General features: G+C 37.3%; 1 protein-coding gene and 2 long non-coding RNA genes across 11 annotated transcripts in view; 1 reads left to right on the forward strand and 2 right to left on the reverse strand.

Annotated features, from left to right (window-relative positions):
- phf3 (PHD finger protein 3) overlaps positions 1-18,660 on the forward strand; it is a 151,337-nt gene extending 132,677 nt beyond the window's left edge. For all 9 annotated transcript variants that reach the window (XM_069886101.1, XM_069886099.1, XM_069886105.1 and 6 more), the window contains 2 exons: positions 5,501-5,696; positions 15,435-18,660. In XM_069886101.1, coding sequence (XP_069742202.1) covers positions 5,501-5,696; positions 15,435-17,914 — 2,676 coding nt within the window. In that variant the 3' untranslated portion in view covers positions 17,915-18,660. The remainder of the gene's footprint in view (positions 1-5,500; positions 5,697-15,434) is intronic.
- On the reverse strand, positions 1,983-3,731 carry LOC138736487 (uncharacterized). Its single transcript, XR_011340309.1, has 2 exons — positions 3,133-3,731; positions 1,983-2,423 (listed from the first exon to the last, which is right to left on the reverse strand). It is a non-coding gene; the product is annotated as an uncharacterized lncRNA (long non-coding RNA).
- LOC138736486 (uncharacterized) lies at positions 3,755-27,795 on the reverse strand. The gene is made up of 3 exons (XR_011340308.1): positions 27,637-27,795; positions 5,018-5,062; positions 3,755-4,844 (listed from the first exon to the last, which is right to left on the reverse strand). It is a non-coding gene; the product is annotated as an uncharacterized lncRNA (long non-coding RNA).
- Between the last annotated feature and the right edge of the window lie 195 nt (positions 27,796-27,990).

The following is a 27,990-nucleotide window of genomic DNA, read 5'->3' on the forward strand; positions in this document are numbered from 1 at the left end:
AATCCCCGTCAAGGCAAAACACAAAAACTGCAGGCAGTTTGGACAGTTGACATTTTGGTCGACAGATCTTTCTTGACATAGATACCAAACGATGTGTGTAAAAGCTAGATATTCTCTTTTTTCTTTGGCTTGGCTTCGAGGACGAAGATTTGTGGAGGGGTAATATTCTAGTTGAATATTATATTACAGATCAGCATAATAAAGGTGAATGGCCACACAGGCATGGGCTCAGTGGCCCATGTCTTTCAATGTGTTCCTAATTATTTTTAGTTCTATAAAAAATGTACTTGATAAAATCAAGTATCTATAGATTTGCATATTGCTCTTGAACTACAGACTTGAGATTTAAATAACGTGACAGCTGCAGGCTTGGAAACACATTTCATCAAAAGTTATTCAAAGTTTATGTTCTTCCCTTGTTCAATCATTTGAGAAATACTTCTCCCAGTTCTTTGACATTTTATGTCATAAAGCCATTGACAAACACAGTCATGTTTTATTTAATTCCTTATTTTAAACTAACATTATCTTAAATATCCTCTACCACTGTCATTAATTTAGAGAACTCTTGAATGAAAGGATCAAAATTTTGTGCCAACAGTGGCAACTTTTCCCAGTGAGGGCAGTGGAATTTCTCCAGCAAGATGCAGTGAGATAATAGTTACATAGTGTATAAAATTAACTCTTGTGTCAAACAGCATCAATAATGGCTATTAAATTATCCCCTCATTTACATTCTACCTAGAAATAGGGTGCTGTGTGCAGCCTTCAGTTATTGCCTTTTTCAGCTGTAAAGTTGCCTGTGTAACATAAAGTACCTCTGATTTGTCAACACAAATATTTGTATTAAACTGGTCATTATTTTAATCTTGGCATCTGTAGCTGGCAAAGTAAACCAGCCATTCTCAACCTTTTTTTGGGTATGGCCCCCTTAGGACATTGCTTAAAGTTTATGGACCCTTTCTCTGTGAACCAGTCAAGTTTAGTTGCTTTCTTGCATATTTCTCTTCTACTGACTACATAAAAAATATTTCTGTATGTGAAGTGAAAAGGAAATAAAGCTTTTGCTCTAAGGGTCACAACTGTGACTTGTGATTTCAGAACAGTCAATAGGAAATCATTCTTATTAAACATATGGGAAATAAGAAAACATGAAAAAAAGATTATTGGAGCACAATATTAGGAAACCTTAAGCATAAACTGGAGAAATTTAATAAAAAGAACTTTAAAAAATAATTCTTATAAAATCAAAATATTACTAAGAACCTTGAGCTTGATGTTCCTGTGTATTTTTTTTAAATGACATGCTCCAAAATTGGATAGCAATAGTTGAAGGTCACCTTATGTTGTGATATCAAATCTGTTCCTGGATAGTGTCAAGGAAACTACTTTTCTGAATCTACATTCAACCAAGTATGTTGAGGGAAAGGCAATGAAAACTATATTGGCCTTTTCCCATAGTTTTGGGAATATATTCAGCAGATCACTCTTAACCCAAAAATCTTTGTTAAATTGATTGAAGTTACGGAAGGCTATTACTGGTATATCACACTGAAGATCAATCAACCTCTCTTGAATTTATGTGTCAACCTCTATGGATTTTTCCTTAAATGGATCTAATATCCAGTACAGGATATTGAGGTTTAACAGGCCATTAAATCTTTCCTGCAGACCTGTGCATATTTGGTTTAGCTGTTTCACATTATGTCATTATCCCTCAGTGCTTCTGCATTTTGTTCAGATTTGGAAATTGTAAAAATTTCTGATGTGTGATATTGCTTCAATTGACTTTGAGCTCTTTATGGAGAGAAACAATGGTTTTTGTACTATCCATTGTGTTTATCCTGTAAGGTCTTGATCAATAAATTGAGTTTGTCACAAATTTCTGTCAGATAAAATAAGTCCTGCTTTGCATTGAGTTTTTACTCCATATTTCTTATGAGAGGGAAAGAAAGAAAATAATTGTGACCCAGAGTGCCACAAAAAGACAAAGATAATTTATTTTCAACAGCCACCTCACTTTGGCCTGCAGCAGCAGCATCTGGAAATATTTGTCATTTTCCTTACACAGCTGCAGGAATAGTCGGTCTTGAAGGGGATGTGATTTTATAAAGTTTACAGTCTTTATTACAATCGAAAGCGAAGAATTTAAACGTCCCCCCAATGTTTTTTTTAACCGTTAAGTGCTCCCTATCAATGCCACAATGAAAAGTAAAGACTGAAGGGATAACATTTTTCAGGTGTCCAATGTGTACTCTGTATCGTCCAGCCATTGAAGTTGCACAGGCAACTATGTTCTTGAATAGAATACTGTTTTCCTTTGTATAATACTTAACTTCTTTGAAAATAGTCAGTGCCTTTGTATATGTTTTAATCTTCTGGCAAACAACATCTCTTCCATCAATTTGTATCCATTCCAGAATCTGGCATAAGCATGAGAAGAGTGTCATTCTCTTGCAGAATGGATTTGTCTAATTATAAGGAGAATTTCTTCAATTGTAATGAAATGATGAATTGCTTTTCAGTGCCCCTTGCCATCTCATCAATGCTTTTAGAAACAGTGGAATTTATCTGAATTGTTTATTTGGCATTTAAGTTCATGACATCAGATAATAATATGGACACTGCAGGCAAACTAAGTGACTCAGTGATGTTATGAGCATTTCCACTTCTAGCAATCATTTCACTTGCATGATGCAAGAAGACCCTTTTCTAATTTCTGTGATGTTTCAGTAATCATCTGTACGAGTATTAGCCTTCTCTCAAATTTATCTCAAAGGGTTTTGAAGGATCTATATTTCTTATCTTTCTGTACCATCTCTAAATGTTGTATCAGCTTTCTTGGCATCATGCTTTTATTTGAAAATGATTTCAACAAATCAACACCTGGCCAGAGAAGGGCTTTACGGAGATGCACTGAAAGCAGACATTAACTAGTCCACCAAATACTGTTGACACTTCTCTTTTTTGCTGAGTAACTTATGAGTAAAATTATTCTTTTTGTTACTTTCAGAAATAATTTTACTCAAAAGTACCTTGGCAAAAGAATGTCTTAGAAAACAAAATTACTTCTTATGAGGGTTAGCTCAAAAGTCAGCTTAAATATTATGGGAAATAATGAACAATACATACCTTCTTCAATATAAGCTAGCAGAAGGATACAGGCATTTACTACCCATCTTGAAAACTCTAAGCAAATTGAGGACCCCTTCAGATGCAAGAAATATGGAGCAAAACCTTTTGGCTTGCACATTTATTTCCTGGAAAATGATAGAAGAGGAAAACTGCATGGAAGGCAATTCATAGCCAAAGCTGGTTCTATGTCAGTCAAACACAATTATGTCAAAGCAAGTAATACTCTGAAAACATTGTTAATGTTCCACATTTATCCAGGCCATTCTAGGGTGTCTTCAAATGCCTCCAACCTTGAAAAAAATTCTTGCATTGCTTGGCAACTATACAGCTAACCTAGCAGCAAAGTCTTTCCCCCCAAAATGTTTAATCCGTTCAGTTTCCATGCCCTCCTATATGCCTTGTGGTACAAAATAAATATGGATGAACCTATGGCATCATTGGGACAGCAAAGTGAGAATCTTTCATTCCTTTTGACAGTCATGTACATAAGATTATCGAGATCCTTGTTACTTAGTGCATGGAATAATTCGGCACAGGAACTGGCCTTTCGGTGTACATGTTTGCGCTGAACGTGAAGGTAAATCTCTGCTGCTTGGTAAATCTATATCCCTCCATTCCCTGCATGTTCAGGTGTCTATCTAGGAGAGTCATAAATGCTACTATCCTATCTGCTTCCACCATTACCCCTAGTAGCCCATTCCAAGCACCTTACATACTCTTTAAAAAAAATGATCCCTGCCATCTCCTTAAAACTTTGTTCTCACCTTAAGCACATGTCCTCCGGTATCTAACATTTTTTTCCCCCGGAATAAGATTCTAACTGTCAACCCGATCAATGCATCTCATAATTTTATAAATTTCTGTCAAGTCTCCCCTTACTTTCTGATACTTCAAAGAAAGCAACTCAAGTTTGTCCACCTTTTCTCCATAACTCATACCCTCTAAATCAGGGAGTGTTCTGATAATATTTTTCTGTACACTTTTCAAAGCCTTCACATCCTTTCTATAATAGAGCGACTAGAATTGCACACGGTATTTCACAGGTGCAGATAACCAAAGTTTTACATAGCTGCAACATGACTTCCTTATTCTTGTACTGAATGGCTCGCCTAATGAAAGCAAACCTGCTTTTTACCACTTTTATCGAATGAAAACTAATCATGTGTTGATTATACCTGACTCCACATGTAAAAAGGACCATGTAATCATGTAAGTTTCCATTATTTCAACATGCTGCTCTTTGTAGTTTGCAAATTTGGAGAAATTAAATTGCACTTATGTGTCAGTAATGGGTAAAATTTAGGTTTAATGTGCTGGTAAATACTACTTCAGATTACAATGGCAAACTTTGGATACATCATAAGGCTGTTTTACGTGCCCTTGAAAGACAGTAATTAACAGGCTTTTAACCACATCATTTACCTGTGAATGCAACAAAACCAGGATGGGGCGGGTGTCATTTTCATCCCAGTACTTACCCATCAAGTATCAGAGCCAATGCCTCTCATAGCAGCTCCAGTGTAAAAGGCTTACCAACCTTCCCAGGACGCCTACGCTGTAATGCTGCAGGCCCGGCCTCCTTTTGTACCAGGATGCCGGGTCCCTATGTAAAAGGTTGTACTGATTCCGCTTTTCTTGGTTCAGTGTGAACGCTCTGATCTGACCTGGCTGTAAACACAGGTCGTTGACATGCCAATTTAGTGGGATCTCTGTGTAAAAAGGGTAAGAGTTATGTAATGTGGAAACAGGACCTTCAGCTCAATTTGCCCACGCTGACCAACATGTCCTAACTATTAGTCCCACCTGCCTGTGTTTAGCCATATCCCTCTAAACCTATCCATTTATCTGTCCATTTTTTCTTAAACATTGCAATAGTACGTACCTCATCTACATCCTCTTGCAGCCTATTCCACACAGCCACCAGTCTCTGTTGAAAAAAAAGTTGCCTTTGATAAATCTGTTAAATCTCTTCGACCACCTTAAATGTTCACAAATTTTACATAGACTATCAACATCTTGATCATTGTCAAGATGATTAGCAAAATTTTAAATCAATTATATAAAGAATTGTCCTTGTTATTTATGGGATAATTAAACGAATAGCCTTTTGTTCATAGTATTATTGGTTTATGCAAAATGCTACATTTGGCTTATACACAAAGTGACTGTTTGCAACACAAATAGTTTTCATATTTTTCTTGTTTTCACTGTTCCAAAATTAAAACAAAATGCAGGTTTTCTTTTACAGGAATTAAACCAAAGTTTTTGTCCCATATAGGTCAGTTAACAGATTATTTAATTTATTAATTAATCATGGTTTTTATTCATAAACAATATTTATTCAGAATATCCATTGCTTCAACAGGAGATTTGTGTCATACGTTTTTGTCCTGTGACTGAGGAAGATCAGATTATGTACACTTCACTCTATGCATACTTCAACAGCAGACAACGATATGGAGTAGTAGCCAATAACGTGAAACAAGTTAAAGACATGTATCTTATTCCATTGGGTGCCTTGGAAAAAATTCCTTATCGACTCCTACCATTTGATGGGCCAGGTGAGTTTTTGTAACTGCTGTTAATTTTTTTATTGTGTTGTTGTTGAGTGAATAAAATTTGGTAATTCTTGATCATTGGGAACATTGCTCCTGTTCACCAAGGGAAATTGTTATGATCTGCTTCACCACTGGCAGTCAAGCAGTTGAAGATATTTAAATTATTTTAATTGTTGAACAAGTTTTAGCTTCAAGAGTCTAGAGAAGTTTTCTTATTTTATACAGCCTGATTTCTATTCAGAAAAAGCCATTGTTGGCTCACTCTTTTGCTGCTTAATCTGAAGATAACGGAAATCATTTCTGAAAGTGTAATGCTGTTGAAAGGATTTTAAAAGCCCACAGAAAGGAAGGCCGCCTGCGCTGGGTTAATTGTTGTGGGTCTTAATTACTCTTCTGTTACGAACCGTTTGTAACGAGCAGCAATAGGCAGTGTTTAATTTTAAAACACTAATTTTATTTCTTTTTTTTAAATATTTTAGTTTTTTTTCCAAAAATTTTACATGGTGACATTTTAAATATAGAATATATTAGACTTTTTCTCACAAACACAAAAAACAAAAACAAAACAGTCCCTCCCTCCCTGCCCCTCTTCCTTCCATATATACAGATCCATTCCCCATCAGAGCTTACAAATATTTTAAGGATATACAGTTGGGGAAACTACATTTTTGATTATATAATAGTTACTTTTATACCCTTCTTTGTTCCTTTTTATTCCTTTTCACCCTGTGTGTCCAGGTATGGCTGCCAGACCTTTAGAAAAGAATCATATTTATTCTTTAAATTATATATGGTTTTTTTTGTCATAGGAATCCAGCTGTTCATTTCCTCAGTCCATCATGCTATAAGTAGAGGGGAGTCAGACTTCCAAGGGATTGCAATACATTTTTTTTCGCTATCGCCAGTGCTATTTTTATAACTGAGATTTGATATTTGGTCAATTTCTTGCTTATTTCCATGAAATTACCTAATTAGACATAGCTCTGGGTCACCCGTGAAGGCCACTCATGTTATCCTGGTTAACTTTTCTGCAATCTCTTGCCAAAATGGCTTCACTTTCACACATTTGGCATGTCAAAATGTTCCTGTCTCAGATTCATATCTGAAACACATCTCTGAAATTTCAGCTTTCGATCTGTATAACTTTTGTGAGGTAAGATATAATTGGTGTAAAAAAACAAATTAAACTGAACCAGTCCCTATCTTGCATTTATAATTGATGTCTTGCTGTCCTTACACCAATCTGACCAGCTGCTTTCTGAAATCACCAGACCCAAGTCCGACTCCCATCTTTCCTTTAACCTCTGCAATTCGCTTTTGCACTTTCACTCTGGAGAGCATATACATTTTGGTTATAAATTTGCATGTATTCCCCATCCAAAACAGTTTATTCAGTTTCACTCATTTCAAATGGGGTCATCATTGGGTCCCCATCTTAGGAACGATCTAAGCTGGAGAAAACATTGGCCACTCTGTATTTGTGTTTTAATTGTTCAAAGGACATAAGAGTTCCTTCCGTATAACAGTCCTTAATATAATCATATACCTTTGTCATACCATGAGTTTAATATTCTATTGCCTATGTTCATAGGCAATAACACATTTTTACACAACAGTGTGCTTTTATTGATATCCCTACTTTTTTCCCTGTACATTCATTAATTTCTTGCCATGCTCTAATCATATGTATTAGAATGGGGTTATCTGTCTTTTTCTTTAGTGATTTGAAACTCCATTTATAGATAAAGTCCTTTGCTTCCCCCTCCTCAATTGAGGAGATTCCCATTTGAACCCAAGACGAGGGGGGGGGGGTTGTCTTCAGTGAAGAAGGCTGCGAGAAATCTAGCCCGTGCAGCTAAGTAATATTTTTTGAAATCTGGAGGTCGAAGTCCTCTCAGCCAGTAGTCCCATGGCAGTTTTTCCAATGCAATTCTTTGTACCTTATTCCTTAGGGACTGTCTGATACGGTTGTTCAGTTCTTACAAAAGTTTTTAGGTAACGGAATAGGCAGCGATTGAAAAAGGTATTGTAGTCTTGGCATCATTTTCATTTTGATGCAAATAACCCTTCCCACCAAAGTAATCAGTAAGTCTCTCCATTTCTGTAGGTCTCTTTCTATCCTCCCAAGAAGAGGAACATAATTTACTTTGTACAGATTTTGCAAATTTTTGTCAGTTGTTATTCCAAGATATTTTATTCCATCAATCTTCCATTTAAATTTACTTCCTTTTTGGTATCTTTCATATTAATGGTGTTATCTCACTTTTATCCATATTTATTTTGTAGCCTGATATTCTTCTATATTTTTCTCATGTTATTTGTAATTTTTCCAAAGATTTAGCCAGTTCTGATAGGCACAATACCACATCATCGGCGAAAAGACTGATTTTGTGTTCTTCTTGCCTGACTTTGAAGCCCTTTATATCCGGATCCCTTATTATCTCTGCCAGCAGTTCAATCACTAAAATAAAATGCGCTCGGGTCAGGGGGCATCCCTCTCTACTTAATCTACTCAAGGGGAACACTGCCAACATCTGATTATTTGTTATTATTTTAGCTTATGGTTTATGGTATAAATTATCCAATTTATAAATGTTCTGCCTATACCAAATGTTTCCAGTGTTTTAAATAAAAGGGCCAATCCAAATGGTCGAATGCTTTTTCTGCATCTAGGGAGACTGTAATACTTGGATTTCTTTCAGATTTAGCCATGTGTATTATATTAAATAATCTTCCTAGACTTTTGAGGAATGTCTTCCTTTAACAAATCTTGCTTGGTTCGTATGTATCAGTTTTGTCAAATATTGTCCTAACCTATTAGCCAATGCTTTTACTAGGATCTTATCTTCTTTGGCTTGGCTTCGCGGACGAAGATTTATGGAGGGGGTAAAAGTCCACGTCAGCTGCAGGCTCGTTTGTGGCTGACCAGTCCGATGCGGGACAGGCAGACACGATTGCAGCGGTTGCAAGGGAAAATTGGTTGGTTGGGGTTGGGTGTTGGGTTTTTCCTCCTTTGCCTTTTGTCAGTGAGGTGGGCTCTGCGGTCTTCTTCAAAGGAGGCTGCTGCCCGCCAAACTGTGAGGCGCCAAGATGCACGGTTTGAGGCGTTATCAGCCCACTGGCGGTGGTCAATGTGGCAGGCACCAAGAGATTTCTTTAGGCAGTCCTTGTACCTTTTCTTTGGTGCACCTCTGTCACGGTGGCCAGTGGAGAGCTCGCCATATAATACGATCTTGGGAAGGCGATGGTCCTCCATTCTGGAGACGTGACCCATCCAGCGCAGCTGGATCTTCAGCAGCGTGGACTCGATGCTGTCGACCTCTGCCATCTCGAGTACCTCGATGTTAGGGGTGTGAGCGCTCCAATGGATGTTGAGGATGGAGCGGAGACAACGCTGGTGGAAGCGTTCTAGGAGCCGTAGGTGGTGCCGGTAGAGGACCCATGATTCGGAGCCGAACAGGAGTGTGGGTATGACAACGGCTCTGTATACGCTTATCTTTGTGAGGTTTTTCAGTTGGTTGTTTTTCCAGACTCTTTTGTGTAGTCTTCCAAAGGCGCTATTTGCCTTGGCGAGTCTGTTGTCTATCTCATTGTCGATCCTTGCATCTGATGAAATGGTGCAGCCGAGATAGGTAAACTGGTTGACCGTTTTGTATAGTATAAACAGCACTTAATAGGGATATTGGTCTGTATGACAAAGTATTTTGTGGGTCCCTATTCTTTTTTGATAACACTAATAATTGTGGTTGAGAATAACTCCGGGTGGGTCTGTTTCCTCAGTTTGGCCCAGGACATCCATTAAAAGGGGCAGTAATAATTCTTAGAATTGTCTATAAACCTCTGGTGGAAATCCATCCTTTCTCAGTGAAATCCATCCTCTCTCAGTGATTTATTAAGCTTTAGGGTGCCCAGGGCCTTTTTGACTTCTTCCCTTGTGAAGGGATTATCTAATTCTATCCTTTCTCTACCAGCCTTGGAAGTTCGACATTCAGCAAAAATTCTTCCATTTTGTTCTAATCTCCTAGTAATTCTGATTTGTATAGTTTTTTGTAATATTGAATAAAAGTGTTGTTAATTTCTTTTTGCTTCTATACTAGAGTGTCTGTTTCTTTATTTATAGCATTTATCATTCTTGATGACTCCTCTGTTTTAATCTGCCAAGCTAAAACTTTGTTGGGTTCACCCAACTCATAGTATTGTTGTTTAGTTTTTAATGTAGCTTTTTCAGTCTTATAATGTTGGTATTGTATTATAGCTTTTTATTCTCCAGTAATCTGCATTCTTCATGTAGCCCTGTTCTTTGATTTTTTTTCTAATTCTTTAATATCCTTCTCTAAATGTTTACTTCTGCCATATGGTCCCTCCTAAGATTCTTTGTATAGTATACAATTTTTCCCCTTAAATATGCTATAAGTGTGCCCCATATCAGAAAACTATTATTAGTAGATGGCAGATTTGCTTCACAAAATATTTCTATGTATCTTTATAAATTTACAGAAGTCTGTTCTTTTAAGCAATGTAGAATTGAGACACCATCTACACATTCTCTTGCTTTTCCATTACTATAGTTAATATTAATGGAGAATGGTCTGATAGAAGCCTTGCTAGATATTCTGTTTTTATCACTCTTTTAACTGGGAGTTGTGCTTCCTTGAGTAGAAAGAGTCGTCTCTCTCTGTGGGATTTAATTACCTCCATACGTCAATAAGATTTGGATCTTTCATATATGAAATTGCGGTTTTTGTTGCTTTCGCCCTCATTTGGACTCCAGGTGTAGGCCCAGCAATTATTGGCCAGTAATTTTGACATTGGTGGTGGGTAAACTAATGGAATGTATTCGTAGAGATAATATGTATAAGTATCTAGAGGGGCAGAGATTGATCAGGGACACCCAACATGGGTTTGTGAGGGGAAGGTCATGTTTGACAAATCTTGTTGAATTTTTTGAGGAAGTGACTAGAAAGGTTGATGAAGGTAGAGCAGTAGATGTGGTCTATTTGAATTTCAGTAAGGCTTTCAAAAAGGTTCCAAATGGAAGGTTGGTGAGGAAGGTTTAAGCACTAGGGATTAATGTTGAGATAGTCAGATAGGTTCAACAGTGGCTTGAAGATAGGCACCAGAGAGTCATGGTGGACAACTGTCTGTCAGGATGGAGGCCAGTGATGAGCGGTGTGCCTCAGGGATCAGTGTTGGGTCCTTTGTTGTTCGTCATTTACATTGATTTGGATAATGGAGTGGTAAATTGGGTGAGAAAATATGTGTACGATACAAAAATAGGGGGAGTTGTGGATAGTGAGGATGGTTTTCGGGGACTGCAGAAGGATTTGGCCTGCTTAGAAGAGTGGGCTGAAAGGTGGCGGATGGAGTTTAATGTAGATAAGTGTGAAGTGCTTCATTTTGGGAGGAATAATCAAAATAAGATATAAGGGATGAAGGGGAAGGCATTGAGGAATGCAGAGGTCTTAGAATAATGGTTCATCGTTCTTTGAAAATGGATTCTCATGTAGATAGGGTGGTGAAGAAGGCTTTTGGTATGCTGGCCTTTATAAATCATAGCATAGAATATAGGAGCTAGGAGGTGATGTTGAGACTGTTCAAGGCATTGGTGAGGCCAAGTTTGGAATATTGTGTGCAGTTCTGGTCTCCAAATTATAGGAAGGATATCAACAAGGTAGAGAGAGTGCAGAGAAGATTTACTAAAATGTTGCCTGGATTGCAGTATCTAGAATACGGAGAAAGGCTGAATAAACTGCGTCTTTATTCATTGGAGCGTAGAAGGTTGAGGGGGATTTGATAGAGGTATAAAAATATAAAATACACCCAACCCCAACCAACCAATTTTCCCCTGCAGCCGCTGCAACCGTGTCTGCCTGTCCCGCATCGGTCTTGTCAGCCACAAACGAGCCTGCAGCTGACGTGGACTTTTACCCCCTCCATAAATCTTCGTCCGCAAAGCCAAGCCAAAGAAAGATAAAATTATGAGGGGAATAGATAGAGTAGATGTGAATAGGCTCTTCCCCTTGAGGGTAGGAGAGATTGGAACAAGGGGTGATAAGTTAAGGGTTGGGGGAAAAACATTAGAAGTAACATAAGAGAAAGCTTCTTCACTCAGAGTGTGATGGCTGAATGGAATGATCTTCCGATAGAGGTGGTTGCAGCAGGGTCAATTTTGTCATTTAAGAGGAGGTCGGATGAGTACATGGATGTGAGGGGGTTGGAGAGTTATGGGCAGGGAGCGGGTAGGTGGAACTAGTGGAGTTTCACTTAAATCGGTGCGGACTAGAAGGGCCGAGATGGCCTGTTTCCGTACTGTAATTGTTATATGGTTATATTAGTGTTCTTGCCAATTTATTTAGTATTTGGTCCAAGCAGAAATTAAAGTCTAAACTAATATATTTGTCTTCCCTCTGCTGTTTTTAAGAATATGTCCTTCATAAAGGCTTCATCATCATAATTCAGGAGCATAAATATTCATTAATGTTCATGCTTCTCCATAAATTTTGCAATTTTTCATACCTTCTGGCTTGACCAATCAAGGTATCTTCTATTAACACTAGTGTATTTTTATTAATTAGATTATCCCCGCCCCTGCCTTTGAACCAGAGGAAGACGATATTATTTGCCCTACTTGTCCTCTTTTTAATTTATCATGTTCCAATTTGATAAGATGTGTTTCCTGAAAAAAAGATTATATCCACTTTTAATTTCAAGTATGCTAAGACCCTCTTCCTCTTCACTGTACCATTTATCCCAGTAATGTTAAGGCTAATAAACTTTAGTGTTTTATCACACTTATTGTATAGCAATAATATCTTTCTAATTTTCTAAATACTGTCATAACATTTCCCTATTAAAAGATATTTCCAACACATATATTTCCCCTTTAAGTAACACACACTCACATCCATTTACAATAGTACCCGGAAGCCTGCAAAGCCTGCGGGTTCTTCCGAAGAAGAAGAAACCCTCCCATTGGTGCCATCTTCTCTCAACCCCCCCCACCCCCCCCCCCCTTCCGCCACCACCTTGCTGCTTTCCTTACCACCTTTCTGTCTTTTCAGAGGTCTCTAATGGCTTTTCTTTTAACAGTGAAAACAAGATGGCTCGGTACACTTAGTATCAATAATACATCCTTCAGTTAGACCCATTTTGAAATGGCCTTTTCAGTCCTTTCAGCTGGCGACTTTAATCTTTTCATAACTTTCTTAAAAATTTTTCTACTTCTTTATTCTTGAAAATTCATTGATAACCTTCTGAGACATCCACCTTCAAGGTTGCTGGATAAATCGTTGAATATTTAAAGTTTTTAGATCACAGTTGTCTCTTTACTTCGTCAAATTCCTTTCCTTTGAAAAAAAAACATTACTTTTGCATTGTCCACCACTAATATTCATATTCTTTTTCTTTGGCTTGGCTTCGCGGACGAAGATTTATGGAGGGGGTAAAAAGTCCACGTCAGCTGCAGGCTCGTTTGTGGCTGACAAGTCCGATGCGGGACAGGCAGACACGATTGCAGCGGTTGCAAGGGAAAATTGGTTGGTTGGGGTTGGGTGTTGGGTTTTTCCTCCTTTGCCTTTTGTCAGTGAGGTGGGCTCTGCGGTCTTCTTCAAAGGAGGTTGCTGCCCGCCAAACTGTGAGGCGCCAAGATGCACGGTTTGAGGCGTTATCAGCCCACTGGCGGTGGTCAATGTGGCAGGCACCAAGAGATTTCTTTAGGCAGTCCTTGTACCTATTCATATGGTGCTCCCAAGATCGCACCTCTTTCCTGGTAACTTAAAAGTCTGACCAGAACTGGTCATGGTCACAGTTTGCCCATTCTTCTGGGTCTGAGGTCCCATGAGCCCTTTCAATTTGCAGTTTGCATTTAACTTATTTTGTCCCAGCATTTGTGAGATCCTTGTTTCAAAGAAACTCACCGCAACTTTTCCCTCTAATTCCCTCTCTCAGTCCAATGATTCTTAAATTGTTACTTCTGCTAAAAATTTCCATATGGTCGATCTTGTCCATCAGTTCTTTCTTTCCTGTGTCCCACATTTTTGCTTTTTCTTCCCATGCCTTCTGCCTGTCTTCTGTTTTGTTCAGCTTAGCCTCTGAATGAGTCATTTGTTCACTTAAGTCTTCCCCAACTTGTTTAATTTCCATTACCTTCTCTGACATATCTCATTGGTGGTTCCATACTCGTAAAACGTATGCATAAAGTTTCAATCATGTTCTGGGTGGACGCTTTATCTTGGGCCAACTCCCCAGCTCTGCTGGGTTCAGCTGCTCCAAAGGCTGCTGAGTCACTCCTCATCAGGCTTCCACTCAATGTTCCTGGCTGAGCTGTCACATCTTCAGGTTTTGTTCTTGGTCGCTCTATCCATTTTTGACAATAAAATTCTTTTTTTTTGAGCTTTTAAACCGTCTTTTTAATACTTTTTGTGGAGAGCTCTTTCAAAAGACTTCTGCTTGGCTCATTTGCATGGCCACGCACACACTAATTCTCCTAAACTACAGTCTTAACTGTTAAACTATCCTTAACAATAAATCTATCCCCAGCTATGCACAGGTGTCTAGTGTATGTGTGGGTGTGTGTGATATACCCAAACCATTACAGTCCAGACCAAAATCTACAAAGTTCAATCTTTCAAATTCAGTGTTGAACAGTAGGCCTTTGAAATGTGATGCCCAGAATTAATGTTGAACTGATGGGAAGACTGGAGTTGTGGCTGCTACAGAATCACAAATTCTTCTTGCATTGGCTTTGAAGAAATATCCATCCACACGAGCTGTAGTCATAACACTCCTGGTCCTTTTGGTAGGCAAGACTCAAACTGGGCAGCCTCCACAAAGCTTCCAAGTCCCTGGCATCGGTCTCTCCAAGTGACCTTCACTGTTAGTCACCATCCAAAAAACCCTCCTGGCACAGGTCAATCCACCAAAAAGGTCTAGTCATTCATAGAGCATGCTTTGTTCTGAATTCCACAAAAATGGCTGCCCACAAGAGCTGCTTCATAAATCTGTTCAGCAGTCAGAATGGTTCTCCCTTTGCAAAATCACAATGTCTTTGCAAATGTATCGAATTCTGGAACAGACTGTAACAAACCTTCTCAGTTCTTCCAATGTATCTGATTGTTGCTGGGCAGTGACATGTGTTGTGCTTGTGTGAAATGTTAACTGTGACCATTTAGTCGCTCCTGTCTATACTATCCCTTACAATGACAATCCAATTTTACTAAAACGGGAGGTCGTAATAACCCAATCACTTGTATATTCCTTGTTCCATTTGTGATAGCGTCATCTGAAAAACAATCAAACCTGACGTGGCTTTTCTAAAACATGTGTTTACTCTAACCTTGATTTTATCATTGAAATAAATTGAAATATGATGAAGGTTTTCTTGATTTGATATTAAAATTAAAGCCCTGTAGTCAATGGTTGTAGTCATAAATATAATTTGGGATTGGTACCATTGCTTTATATATACCATATATCAAGGTTCCAAAGTTTTATAAGTAACATGTAACTTTCATTGTAGCGATGTTTTAAAACTGTAATACAGCTTTTAAGTGCAAAATGCATAACTGAATGGATGACTTGTAATTAATAAAGGTTGAACCTAAATATTGCATCATTTTATTTTAAGCTGTACAATTTATGTGTCCTGTGGAGCTAATTAGTTGCATTGGCTTGTTTTGATTATGTGAATAAATGCAGCAATAAACTATGGTGACAAGTGACTTTTAAAAAATAATTTTACAGGTCTAGAAGTCGTTCGCAAGAATCTGCTCCTTGGATTAATCATTCGCCAGAGGATGAAGAGATCATTTAGTGCTTCACCTTCTGACGAAGTCGCTGAGGCAGAGAAACTGCCTGGTAGTTTGCCTCAAGAAAAGAAAAGCAAGGCAGAGTGCGTGGAAGATGAAGGTGAAGAAGAAGAAGAAGAAGATGAAGAAGAAGAAGAAGAAAATCAGTTTTTTAACTCTTTCACTTCTGTGTTGCCCAAGTTTAGAAGCAAGCCCAAACAGCCATCACCTGTAGAACATCAACTTTTGAAAACTCCACCTTCGTCACCAACTGAGCCAGTTCCTATTCTGTCCACAAAGCCGTTGAGATTTCTACCTGGAGTTTTAGTTGGATGGGAAAACCAATCCACATCCCTTGAATTATCCAATCGACCACTAGATGACATTCTTCAGAGTCTTTTAGGAGTTGCAGATAAAGAAACTGAACCAAAATCTGTCTCTAGTTCTGGACCTGACTTGGGAGATCCTGCGGTTGGTACAAAAGAATCTAATGTATCTCAGACCGGAGAAATTAATGAAGAACAAGAGAGTGCTAAAAATGTCTTGCATGAACTTCCAGAGGAAAATAAGAATGCAGATGACATTGAGGATACCAAAGTTGCTGATATGTCAAAGGCAACTGGATTCCTTACAACTCTCACACTAAAAGACAAGCCGCCAGATGTTTCAACCGAAGTGTTTCTTTCCAATCTTGCAGCTCTAAAACCACAGTCCAATCAAAAAGAAGAGCATGAGAAACTTCGGCATCAGTACAAAGTAAAAAAGGTGAAAATAGAAGCCTCAAAAGAGAAAAATGAAGCTTGTGGTTCTGCAACTCAAACAATGAGCACCAAGGTTGATGGAGCTCTACTAGAATCCAGTGCAGATGCAGAAGAGGTAGATTCCACAAAGGAAGCTCTTGCGAGCATTGTACAGGTTGTCAATGTAAGCAGAGACCCAAGACAAGCAGCTGTTCGAAATCAGCAAAGTGGTTCCACAGTAAACAAGGATAATGCAGAGGAGCAGTGTTTGGAAAACCGAAAAGACAAATGTGAGGATGTCAACTTAAACGTAACCAATCCAGAGGAAGTTGTTAAGAAATCCTTAGAAAATGATCAAGGAAAAAGATCTACAAAGCAGGTTCCTGAAGAAACTGTTGATTCTCAAAGTGTACAGTCAAGTAAACTGTTGCAGGAATCAACGCCTTGTGTTACAGAGGCTTCTCCGATTATTTCAAATCGAGTATCAGAAGCAGAATCCACAAGTTCTTTACATCAAGATCAAACTGCTTCTGATCCTGTAATTGTTGAAATGCATACGATCGAGACTGTGCAGTCAATGCGAAGAGAAAATGTCCCATTACCCTCTTTTCATGGGCCACGTACAGGTGCGCATTTTGAATTCAGTTCAAATGCAGTGTCTGCACACAATCAAACTCGTGTGTCAACTGTGCCCACCACATTACCAAGTAGTGGTCCTTCAGGTAGCCCAGTCCCAAGTGGAAACATCTTCCCTCCACCAGTATCACAACTACACAACTTTACCCAAGTTCAAGGTCACCCTTCTGTTTTTCCATTTCAGCGAACTATACCTGCTGCCAATTATCAACCAGGTCATTTGATGCCTTCGTTCATGCCAATTCGGGGCCCACCACTTCCTCCACCACCGTTTAGCCTTCAAACTGATCCTCGGTTGAGGTTTCATGCTCCAGATTTTGGTCCAGCACATGCCTTGGGCTCAAATCACATGATGCCTTGGCTACCACCAATTCCCTGTCCACCGCAGCACCATTTGGGTCTTCTGCATCTTGCACATGGACAGAGAATGCCGTCTTTCGCCTCTGACCACCCAATTGATGTTAACAGATATGTACCAGGTTCAGGAGCAGTGGGTTTCCGACCTCTCAAGGAAAACCACAGACAAGAAAGGCATCGTGGTGATTCTTGGGATAGGTATAGTCAAAGATCAGAGCATAATCTCAGCAAGGAACATGGCAGGCATCATAGACATAGGTTTTATAGTGATTATCATCGAAGAAAAGATCGGCACAAAGAAAGAGAGAGGGACAAATACTGGGATCGAGGGTCTGAACGAGACAGGGACAAATATAAAGACCGAGACCGTGATAAAGGGAGAGACAGAGAAAAGAGACGAAGTCATGAGGACAGGCACAGAGATAAAGATCGGGACCGATATCGGGAAAGGAGCCACGATGGCGTGGATTCAAGAAGGGAGCGAAGTAAAGATAAAGAAAAGAGTAGATCGGAAAATGAAGATCACGATAGTGACAGAGAAAAGGGTTGGAGTAAGGACAAGCACAGAGAGAAGGGTCAGGAAAGAGAAAAAGACGTGGAATGGGATAAACACCATCGAGTTAAAGATCATGATAAAAGGGACCACAATGACAAAAGCAAAAGCAAGAAGAGGAAGAGTTCCCCAGAGGCCACTGCTAATTAAAAACTGTACAGAACCACAAATGCTGAGCTTGTTCTGAAGTTGAAGACGTAACAATTGGTTTACCTGTACATGTCAACTAGGATGCCAGTTCATGTTGCAATGTTACGATGACATGATTCACTTGTGTGTTCCCTCGTTTAACATACAGTATTTACAACCATGTCTTGCTGCTCTTAAATACTAATTATCGATGCAAGAAGCTGGTAGTATGTTTTTAAGTAATTTTATTACTTATTATTAGCCAAACCGATAGTTCTAGCATGAGCTACTATACACGTCAAATTTGAGAAGGTTAAATTCCACAGCTTTTGCTGTTGTCCAGGTTCTTTCCTGAAATAATGTACGCTTTGTAGGCAATTTACAGTGGCGCACACCTCTGAATACTTATACAAAGGTATCATGTTCTCATTCAGACCAGTTGTGGTTGTACATTTCTGAAGTTTCATGTTGTACTTCTATTTCAATGTATTAATTTCATTCACAAGAGTTGGCTGTTAACTATTGCACTGTTTTGATGCTTCAACAGGCAATCACTACAATGGAAGTGTTGTATTAAAATTTCAGATAAAAAAGTGCATTGAGAATAAAACTATACATCCATCTATATTTTGTAAAATTGTCATATTGTTGCTAATACCTAGCTATTATCTTTGTTGCTTCAACACTCTAGACTATTGCTTGTATACTACCTTTTCTGTTTCATTCATCAATCTTTTTACTGAAGGATCTCAATGTAAATATTTTAAATGATGTTTTCATTGTAAATGATTATAAAATGAATTTTCTCCACATGGTTGTGTTTTGTTTTTAATATAGCATAAGTCTGATTTATTTTCTGCATTAAACTATGAAAGGGCAAGAACTGATAATATATCACTATGAAGGATATTCCTGTTGTCTTTTGATGGAAGGACTAAGTTGGACTACATCAGGAAATGATATTTTGTCCTTAAAGCCTTAATATTACTCAGTAAAAATAACATCGGATCCTATGGGAATTTGACCCCAGTAATTCATCCCAAAAAAATTACCTACCCCTATCCAAAATTGTCTAACTTTAGGACATGGCCAAGTTGAATGCAAAAAGTTTCAAATCTCAGATCTACATCTAAAACATAAATCTAACACAGCAGGATTTAATCTATTTAATTTTTGTGGAGTCAAATATAATTGATGTAAAAAAATTATATTGAACTAACCTATATCTTACATTTTTTGTTTAGTCATATTATTCTTACACAAATCCATCCAATCCTTTCCCCCAATTTGAGTATTTAAATTTATTTCCCATCTTAATCTTGATATTATGCACCCCAATTTTGGGGGCCTTAGTTTGAAATAAGTTACACATTACTGAAATAAATTTATTTACAGTCGTATTACAAATCAGTAATTCTATTTTACTTGGATTAAGTAAATTCAAAATAGAACCTATTTTGCCAGATAAGAAAGATTTAACTTTAATTTTTTCCCTCATTCTTTCAAATATTATAAATCTCTCATCCTCAAAACAATCTCCAGTCCTCTTAATGCCCACCCGTCTCCAAATCCTCAAGAATTGATTATCCATTGAAAAAGGAATAAGACTATTTTGACCCTAGAGGCATTTTCCTCGATATTAAAGCTTTCATACCAATTTAATTATCAATATTATTCCACAACTTAAATGTTTCAAACATAACTCCCTAATTGATACTTCCAAGTCAATTTTTCCAGAGACCATTGGCATTTTATATTTCCATAAAAATTTTCTAACCGCTGTATTTAAATCCTTAAAAAAATTGAAGGAATTGGAATATTAAAGAAATAGGTAAATTATTTCACTTTTTAACGTCAGCAACAATTCTATTAAGCAAAGGTAAATAATTAAATTTATTTAAAACTCTCAATTCATTATCAATTCTAATGCCTTAATATTTAATATGTACATCTAGTCACCTAAATTTTGTGACTACTGTAAAATTTGCATAATCATGCTTTTTTTCCCCAATTAACTTTATAACCAGAGACTTACCCATATTCTTTTAATCTAATCTGTAATTGTAATAAACTAAAACATTATCAGCAAATAAATTAATTTTATATTCTTCTTGATTCACCTTCATTCCCTTGATCTTAAAATCTTGTTTAATAAGTTCAGCTAAAGGTTCAGTTGTTAAAATAAATAAAGCCAGTGACAAAGGACAACTTTGTTAACTTGATCAAATTAATGGAAAAGAAGTAGAAATTTGGCCATTAGTAATAACTTTTGCCACAGGATTTTTATATAAGGCTTTAACCCTGTTTATAAATGTAGAACCAATACCAAACTTATCCAATACTTTAAACAAAAAGTTCCACTCCAATCTATCAAGCTTTTTCTGCATCCAAAGAAATTGCAATAGTATAATCTCTCTTCTGAATTAAATTAATTAATCTTGCAATATTGTCCGTAGAGTACCATTTTCTAAGAAATCCTGTGTGATCCATATGAATTAAATCAGGCAAACATATAAATAATTTATTTGCTAACAATTATATAATCTACATTCAAGAAAGATATTGGATGATAAGATGCATGATTTAACAAGTCTCTATCTTTCTTTGGTATAACTGTAATTATTGCTGTTGAAAAAGAATCCAGTAAAGAATGGGAGTCTGTCTCCTGCTTTAGCACCTCTGTAAAGAGAGGTATTAAAAAGTCCTTACAAAATTCAGAAGGAAAAACATCTTATCCTGGAGATTTACCATTTTGTAATGAACTAAGCACTTCATTAATTTATAAAAGGAGCATCCAAATTTTTTCTGATCTTGATATGTCAAGCTAGATAAATTTATCTGAGATAGAAATTTATCAATCTTACTTACATCTCCAGTAAATGATCTATATAAATAAATAAATAAATGTTAAGTACATCATTAATTTCTTTAGGATTATAAGTAATCATCTTTGAACTCTACCGTACACTATTAATTATTCTAGAAGATTGTTCAGTTTTAATTGCCAAGCTAAAACTTTGAGCTTTTTCTCCTAATTTACTTTTGCTTAGTTCTATTAATCAGTTTTTCAATCATATATGTTAGAATTGCATTAAAATGAAACTTTTTCTTTATTAATTGCTTTCTTTTCTTATCTGGTTTTTTGAAATGTCTTTTCCAAATTTGTATTTCCCTTTCTCATTGATCAACCTCTGTCATATAATCTTTCTTAATTTTTCGATGTAAAACTTGTATGTCCTCTTAAATATGCCTTTAATGCATCCCACACAATAAATTTATTAAAAACAGATTTTGAATTTAATTCAAAAAGCTCCTTAATATCCTTTCTTATAGATTCACAATAATCTGTCCTTTTTAACAATGTTGAATTTAGTCACCATCTGTAAACAGTTCCTTTTCTAAAAATAAATACATCATTAAAAGTGGCGAATGATCAGATAAAATTGTAGCCTTATAGTCTACATTCATAACATTTCCTTGCAATTGAGCTGAGATTAAAATAAATCTATCCTAGTGTAAGAATCATATCAATGAGAATAAAAAGAATTGTCTCTTTCTTTAGGGTTTAATCTCCAAATATCTATTAAATTCAAATCTTTCATAACATTCAGGATTGTCTTAGCTGTGTTGGCTCAAATAACAGATTTGGTTGTTTTATCCAAAACTGGATCCAAACAACAATTAAAATCCCCTCCTACCAAGTCTCAGCTAAATACATAAATGTATCCTTAATAAACCTTTCATCATCTAATATTTGATGCATAAATATTCATAAAAGTCCAATCTTCAGAATAAATTTAACAATTTACTAATACACACCTTTGCACAGGATAAGTAATCACTTTATGAATTTTAATAGGTAATGTTTTTTAAATAAAATTGCTACACCTCCAGCTTTAGAGTTAAAAGTTGAAGCTACCACTTGTCCAACTCTCTTTTAAAATTTTGATGTTTTTTCTTAGATCAATGAATTTCCTGTTTAAAAAAAAGCAATATCAACTCTAATTTTCTTCAAATAAGATCACACTCTTTCTTTTAATGAGATTATTAAGCCCATTAACATTATAACTAAAAATTCAAAGTTTTACTATTTGCCATTATATTAAATTCAGAAAATTCATAACTCACCCCCCCCCCCCCCCGCCCCAGACCTCCCACACCATAAAATCATTAACTACTGGCATCTCCATCAAGAGAAAGGAAGGAAATATAGAAAAAAGTACTGTTAAAAAAAGTACTACTGCCCTCGATCGTGTGGAAAGCGACTCTCGTCACTAGGTGGTTCATGTCTGGGGAAATAGAAGGAAAAAACCCCTGCCTCCCCTAAAGAAAAAAAAAACAATTTTCAAATAGTCTTCTTCATCTTCAGGTAAAGGCAGCAGCTTCAAGATCGCTGGTAACCTGATGATGATCACCAAGGTGAGCAACTTCCTGGTGTATCATTGACATTTGCATCTTCTCAATCTGCCGTTAATAAATCAACCAGTTGGATCCATTTTATTATTTGGAAGAGAGTTCACAAATTCTAAAACTTCCATCTCATTTGCCTGATTATTCCCCAGAAAAACTTTGTATTGCAGGACGCGAAAAGAAAACATGGCCCTTCTTCCAAAGTACAGACTTTGCAGGATTAAATTCCTTTCTTTTTACCACATTCGCACAAAGACCAGCATTAAAAAAATACCTTTTTATCAGCCACAATTAAAGGGTCCTCATCCATCCTTCCTGCCTCTAAAGTATATGCCTCCAATAAATAAAACCTATTCTAGTTCTCAATTTTTAAAAATGTGCATTTCCACTGGACCTGTTGGCATTCAAAATTAATTTCATTGCATACATAAATCATCCATTAAACACCCTTTTATTATGACATAGCAGCTCTCTTATGTTGTTTAATTTGATATTTCAGTATGATATGCAACGCTAACTCGGCATTCAGAGGTTGATGACCACATTTTTCAGGAGAAAACTCAGTGTCACTCAGTGTCACTCTTATTGCTACAACCAATTGGATTTTGTGAACAATAGCATGAGCCTTTCAGTTTAAGTATTGTTACGAGCCCAAAGGAGCCCAAACCCCAGAAGCAGTAGATATTCACCACAAGTAGTTACTTAAACAAAAGTTCTTTTTAATTATCTTTAAACACGAAAACAGAATCAAACTTTAACTTAATTAATCCAACTTAACCCCCTTCTAATTCTAAATGCATGTGTATTTAAGAAAAGTTCTTGTAAGTTTGCAGAGATGTGTTTTTCCAGGATTTCCACAACTGAGGTACCACCATTCGTCACCTCAATGGCTTGCTGATGAAACCTGCCCCGCCAGGGTTCTCCAGATGATAACCTCTTTCTTTCCTTTCTGTTCCCATTATTCCAAGAGAAACATCAGACAGATTGCACTTCAAGCCATCTCCCAATCTGGAGCTTCTGTTTCAGTTCCAACAAGCATCTCCTGGCTTGTTACAGTTTTCTGTGTCACATACAGTCAAAAGACTTCTTTCTGTCTCTATCTGAGATTCAAACTGCCAGCAGCATGTCCTCTCTCTCCCTCTCTTGCAAAACCCCTCCTTCTCCAGCAAACAATAGGAGTTATTCTTCTGGTCCATCTGTTGTTTTAGGTAAATAACCTCTCAATGACCTCTGAGTGAGCACTTTGCAGAGAGGTCAAAAGCCTTGTAAAAAGGTACAAAACAGACAACCTAGCTCTGGCTGTTCTTCCAAGACAATAGTCCCAATCATTTCATGACATAATTTCAATGAGCACCTACTTGTGAAATGTGCATAGCATTCTCCATAGTTTCTGTAAAGTTACTGAATATGAATTCACCAATATTTCATATAAGATCTGTTTTAAAGTGAGTATGTGTGTAACCTCTAATTTTACCAATTTATCTCCCCAAAACATTCCCAAATATTCCATCACAGTATATTGTATACGCAAGTACAATATACAGATGCAGCTTCCCAGGAGCATATAACAAAAAGGGAGAAAAATATATCAAAGGAAAATAAAATATTCACTATTGGTTGTGTAGTACATGAAATATGGTCTGAGTTAGTAGTGCAGACAGATCTTAGGTTATTCTGGAGTCATAATAAGGAGGTTCAAGAGTTTGATAGCTGTAGAATATGATTCTTGAATTTGGAGGTGCTGGACTTTATAAGGCTTCTGCCAGATGTTAGCAACAAAAAGAAATTGTGGCCAGGGCAATGTGTTTCTTTATATGACATTGGCCTCCATCTTCAGGCAGAGTGTCATATATAATGCCTTTGAAGGAATTAAGTAGGTTTGCTTCTTACTGCAGCCTTCTGTGTTCCAGACATTCATACTTCCCTAGAGATGAGTCAAGGTGACAAGGCTGGTCCAGCACAATCTGGCCCATTGATTCCTCAGTTTTTACTTCCAGCTTCTTGATCCTTCGATGGCAAGATACCGTGACTGAAATTAATCTGAGCCAAATACCTTTGAGCTTTTCCACATATTATTTCAGTCTGTAGTTTGCTCTGTTCATTGAATCACAAAATTTATTACAAAACTTGAGGCCTTTCTATTGCAAACCAGTGCCGGCTCCGTAACTAGATATGCCTTCATGAATGTTTTTATCGCTTCCTCAACTCTTATCTAATGTGCCAAATATCACTGAAACAGCAAATAAATAAAACTTATTTTGTTTCAAATTTAAAATGTTAACCAAAGAAATCTAAATCTGTAGCTAATGTGAATGGAATATTCAGGCAATTTGTATTCAGTATAGTATATTCAAGATGAAAGATAACTTCAACAAATTATTTGTATTTTTCGGGAAGAATTAAGTGAGCTTTTTCATGCTGTAATCTTAATAAATGGCTGAAGAAATTTTGAAAGACAGGAATATGAGATTTCATCATTCACAATTTAATTGCAAATCAGTTAAAAATTGAACACAATTGGATAAACTCTGGAAGAGCTGCAATTTTCAACATAGTTTTATTGGTTGTAACACTGGTTTTAAGGGTATGTACATGAAACATTTTTGAATATATTCACTACTTAAAAGTAGCAGGTTAAATGACAATATTATGTGTTGACCATGTCCCTTTATCTGGCATCTCTTCCTGCAGAAAATTTAAATCCAAGCCAAAGGCTTTTTTATGGCCTTTGGCCCAATTTTACTCTAAAAGGAGCACGTCACTGCATTATGTATATGTTCAATGTGTCTTTGCATATTTTAGACTAAATGTTGTAAGTGCAAGCCGATAATTATAACCATATAACAATTACAGTACGGAAACAGGCCATATCGGAACTTCTAGTCCGCAGATTTAAATGAACTCCACTAGTTCCACCTACCTGCTCCCTGCCCATAATCCTCCAACCCCCTCACATCCATGTACTCATCCAACCTCCTTTTAAATGATAAAATTGACCTGCTGCAACTACCTCTTCCGGAAGGTCATTCCACTCAGCCACCACTCTCTGAGGGAAGAAGCTTCCTTTTATGTTACTTCTAAAGTTTTGCCCCCAACCCTTAACTTATGACGGCTCATTGCAATCTCTCCTCCCCTATTCACATCTACTCTATCCCCCTATCAGATTCCCCCCCCTCAACCTTCTACGCTCCAATGAATAAAGTCCCAGTCTACTCAATCTCTCAATATTCTAGATACTACAATCCAGACAACATTTTAGTAAATCTTCTCTGCACCCTCTCTACCTTATTGTTATCGTATAATTTGGAGACCAGAAGTGCACACAATATTCCAAACTTGACCTCACCAATGCCTTGAACAGTCTCAACATCACCTCCCAGCTCCTATATTCCATGCTATGATTTATAAAGGCCAGCATACTAAAAGCCTTCTTCACCACCCTATCTACATGAGAATCCACTTTCAAAGAACGATGCCTGAACCTTCCTCACCAACCTTCCATGTTGAACCTTATTGAAAGCCTTACTGAAATTCAAATAGACCACATCTACTGCTCTACCTTTATCAACCTTTCTAGTCACTTCCTCAAAAAAATTCAACAAGATTTGTCAAACATGACCTTCCCCTCACAAACCCATGTTGGGTGTCCCTGATCAATCCTTGCCCCTCTAGATACTGATACATATTATCTCTAAGAATACTTTCCATTAGTTTACCCACCACCAACGTCAAACTTACTGGCCGATAATTGCTGGGCCTACACCTAGAGCCCTTTTTAAACAGAGGAACCACATTTGAAACACTTCAATCCCTCAGCACCACACCTCCCTCCAGTGACTGTTGAAAAATCACTGTCAGAGATTCTGCTATTTCCTCCCTGATTTCCCTCAAGGTCCTCGGGAAAATCCCATCGGGACCTGGAGACTTATCCACCTTTATATACCTCAGAAGTTCCAACACCCCCTCTTTCCTAATCCCCATCTTTTCCATAATTACCCCTTTCGCCCCACTTATCCTACACAATTACATATTCTTTTCCTTAGTGAATGCCGATGAGAAGAATTCATTCAATATCTTCCCCATCTCATTTGTCTCCTCACACATTCGTCCGCTCCAATTCTCTAGTGGAGCAATTCTATCCTTCACTCTCCTTTTGCTATTCACTTATTTGTAAAAACCCTTAGGATTTACTTTTACCCTATTCGCTATAGCCACCTCACATTCCTAATTTCCTTCTTAATGTTCTTCCTACAATCTATGTATCTTGCAAGCATCTCGTCCATCCCTTGCTTCCTGTATTTAATGTAGGCCTCCCTCTTATCTCGAACCAACTTCATAATCTCTCCTGAAAACTACGTCTCTCTTGAACATTTGGCCCTGCCTTTTACCCCAACAGGACTATGTTTAATCATCATTGATGTGATTGATTATTGATTTTGTACAAAAGAACAAGTTTTTGGCTTTGTGAAGAAATTTACATCAGATTCAAATCGATTCATTTCAATTAATAGAAGACACGAGTCATCGATTGAAGCCCAAGGTGGATGAAATATGTTTGGTGGATTCAGTGTGAAGTTTTGATAAGGTCGTTAAGTTATTTGTTGTAATATCTGTAATAAAGCAATTACTGTTTGTTGTGTATACAATTATACTACAATTATGCTGGAAGCAATAATTGTAGTAATTTTTACATTGGCTACACTTGAGCTCCTAGATAACTACGCTTGTTAGATGCTTTGGAATGGTTATAAATGAAGCTGAACTGGGTGGGAGTAACAAGATGGATTAGAACTTATACATTAATGATTTTTAGAATTAATTGTTAAGATTTAACCATCAATAATTTTAAGCTGAAATAAATAAATAAATAAATTGATTATAACCATAAATAGTCTATATAGCTTGTATGTTCTAAGTATGGTCAATTTTGGAACAAAACTCAGTGGATCAGGCAGCTTCAACAGATCCAAAAGGTCCATGTTAATATTTTAGGTCAAGATCCTGCATAAACCCATTGGCCTTTCTCATGGAGAGTGATCAACAATTTTCATCCTCTGCAACTCCTAACTGGCCAACATACTCATGAGGGAAATTTAAGAGTGAACAATGCTATCAGGATCTCGTCATGATGGATCAAACTTATTTCTTTTGGTAAATTCCCACACGCTAAGTGCAACTTGTTGCCAGCAAGCGACAAATTCAATTGCTTCACACCAGCACTTGCTTTGCAAAAACAGTGTCTTTTACCAGTGGATATTTCCCTATACATTTGGTCAATACAAACTAAATTTGTTTGTCACCAAGGTAAATCTGGTAATTAGAAACATAAATACCTTTTTATCAACATATGTCATATCTCTTTGATAGTGCAGACCTCTCATCCACTATTCATCTATGTGAAGTCTTTCTTTGGCTTGGCTTCGCGGACGAAGATTTATGGAGGGGGTAAAAAGTCCACGTCAGCTGCAGGCTCGTTTGTGGCTGACCAGTCCGATGCGGGACAGGCAGACACGATTGCAGCGGTTGCAAGGGAAAATTGGTTGGTTGGGGTTGGGTGTTGGGTTTTTCCTCCTTTGCCTTTTGTCAGTGAGGTGGGCTCTGCGGTCTTCTTCAAAGGAGGCTGCTGCCCGCCAAACTGTGAGGCGCCAAGATGCACGGTTTGAGGCGTTATCCTCAAGAAAGCAGCC

The sequence above is a fragment of the Narcine bancroftii genome, chromosome 6 (genome assembly GCF_036971445.1).
Source record: "Narcine bancroftii isolate sNarBan1 chromosome 6, sNarBan1.hap1, whole genome shotgun sequence".
NCBI lineage: Eukaryota > Metazoa > Chordata > Chondrichthyes > Torpediniformes > Narcinidae > Narcine > Narcine bancroftii.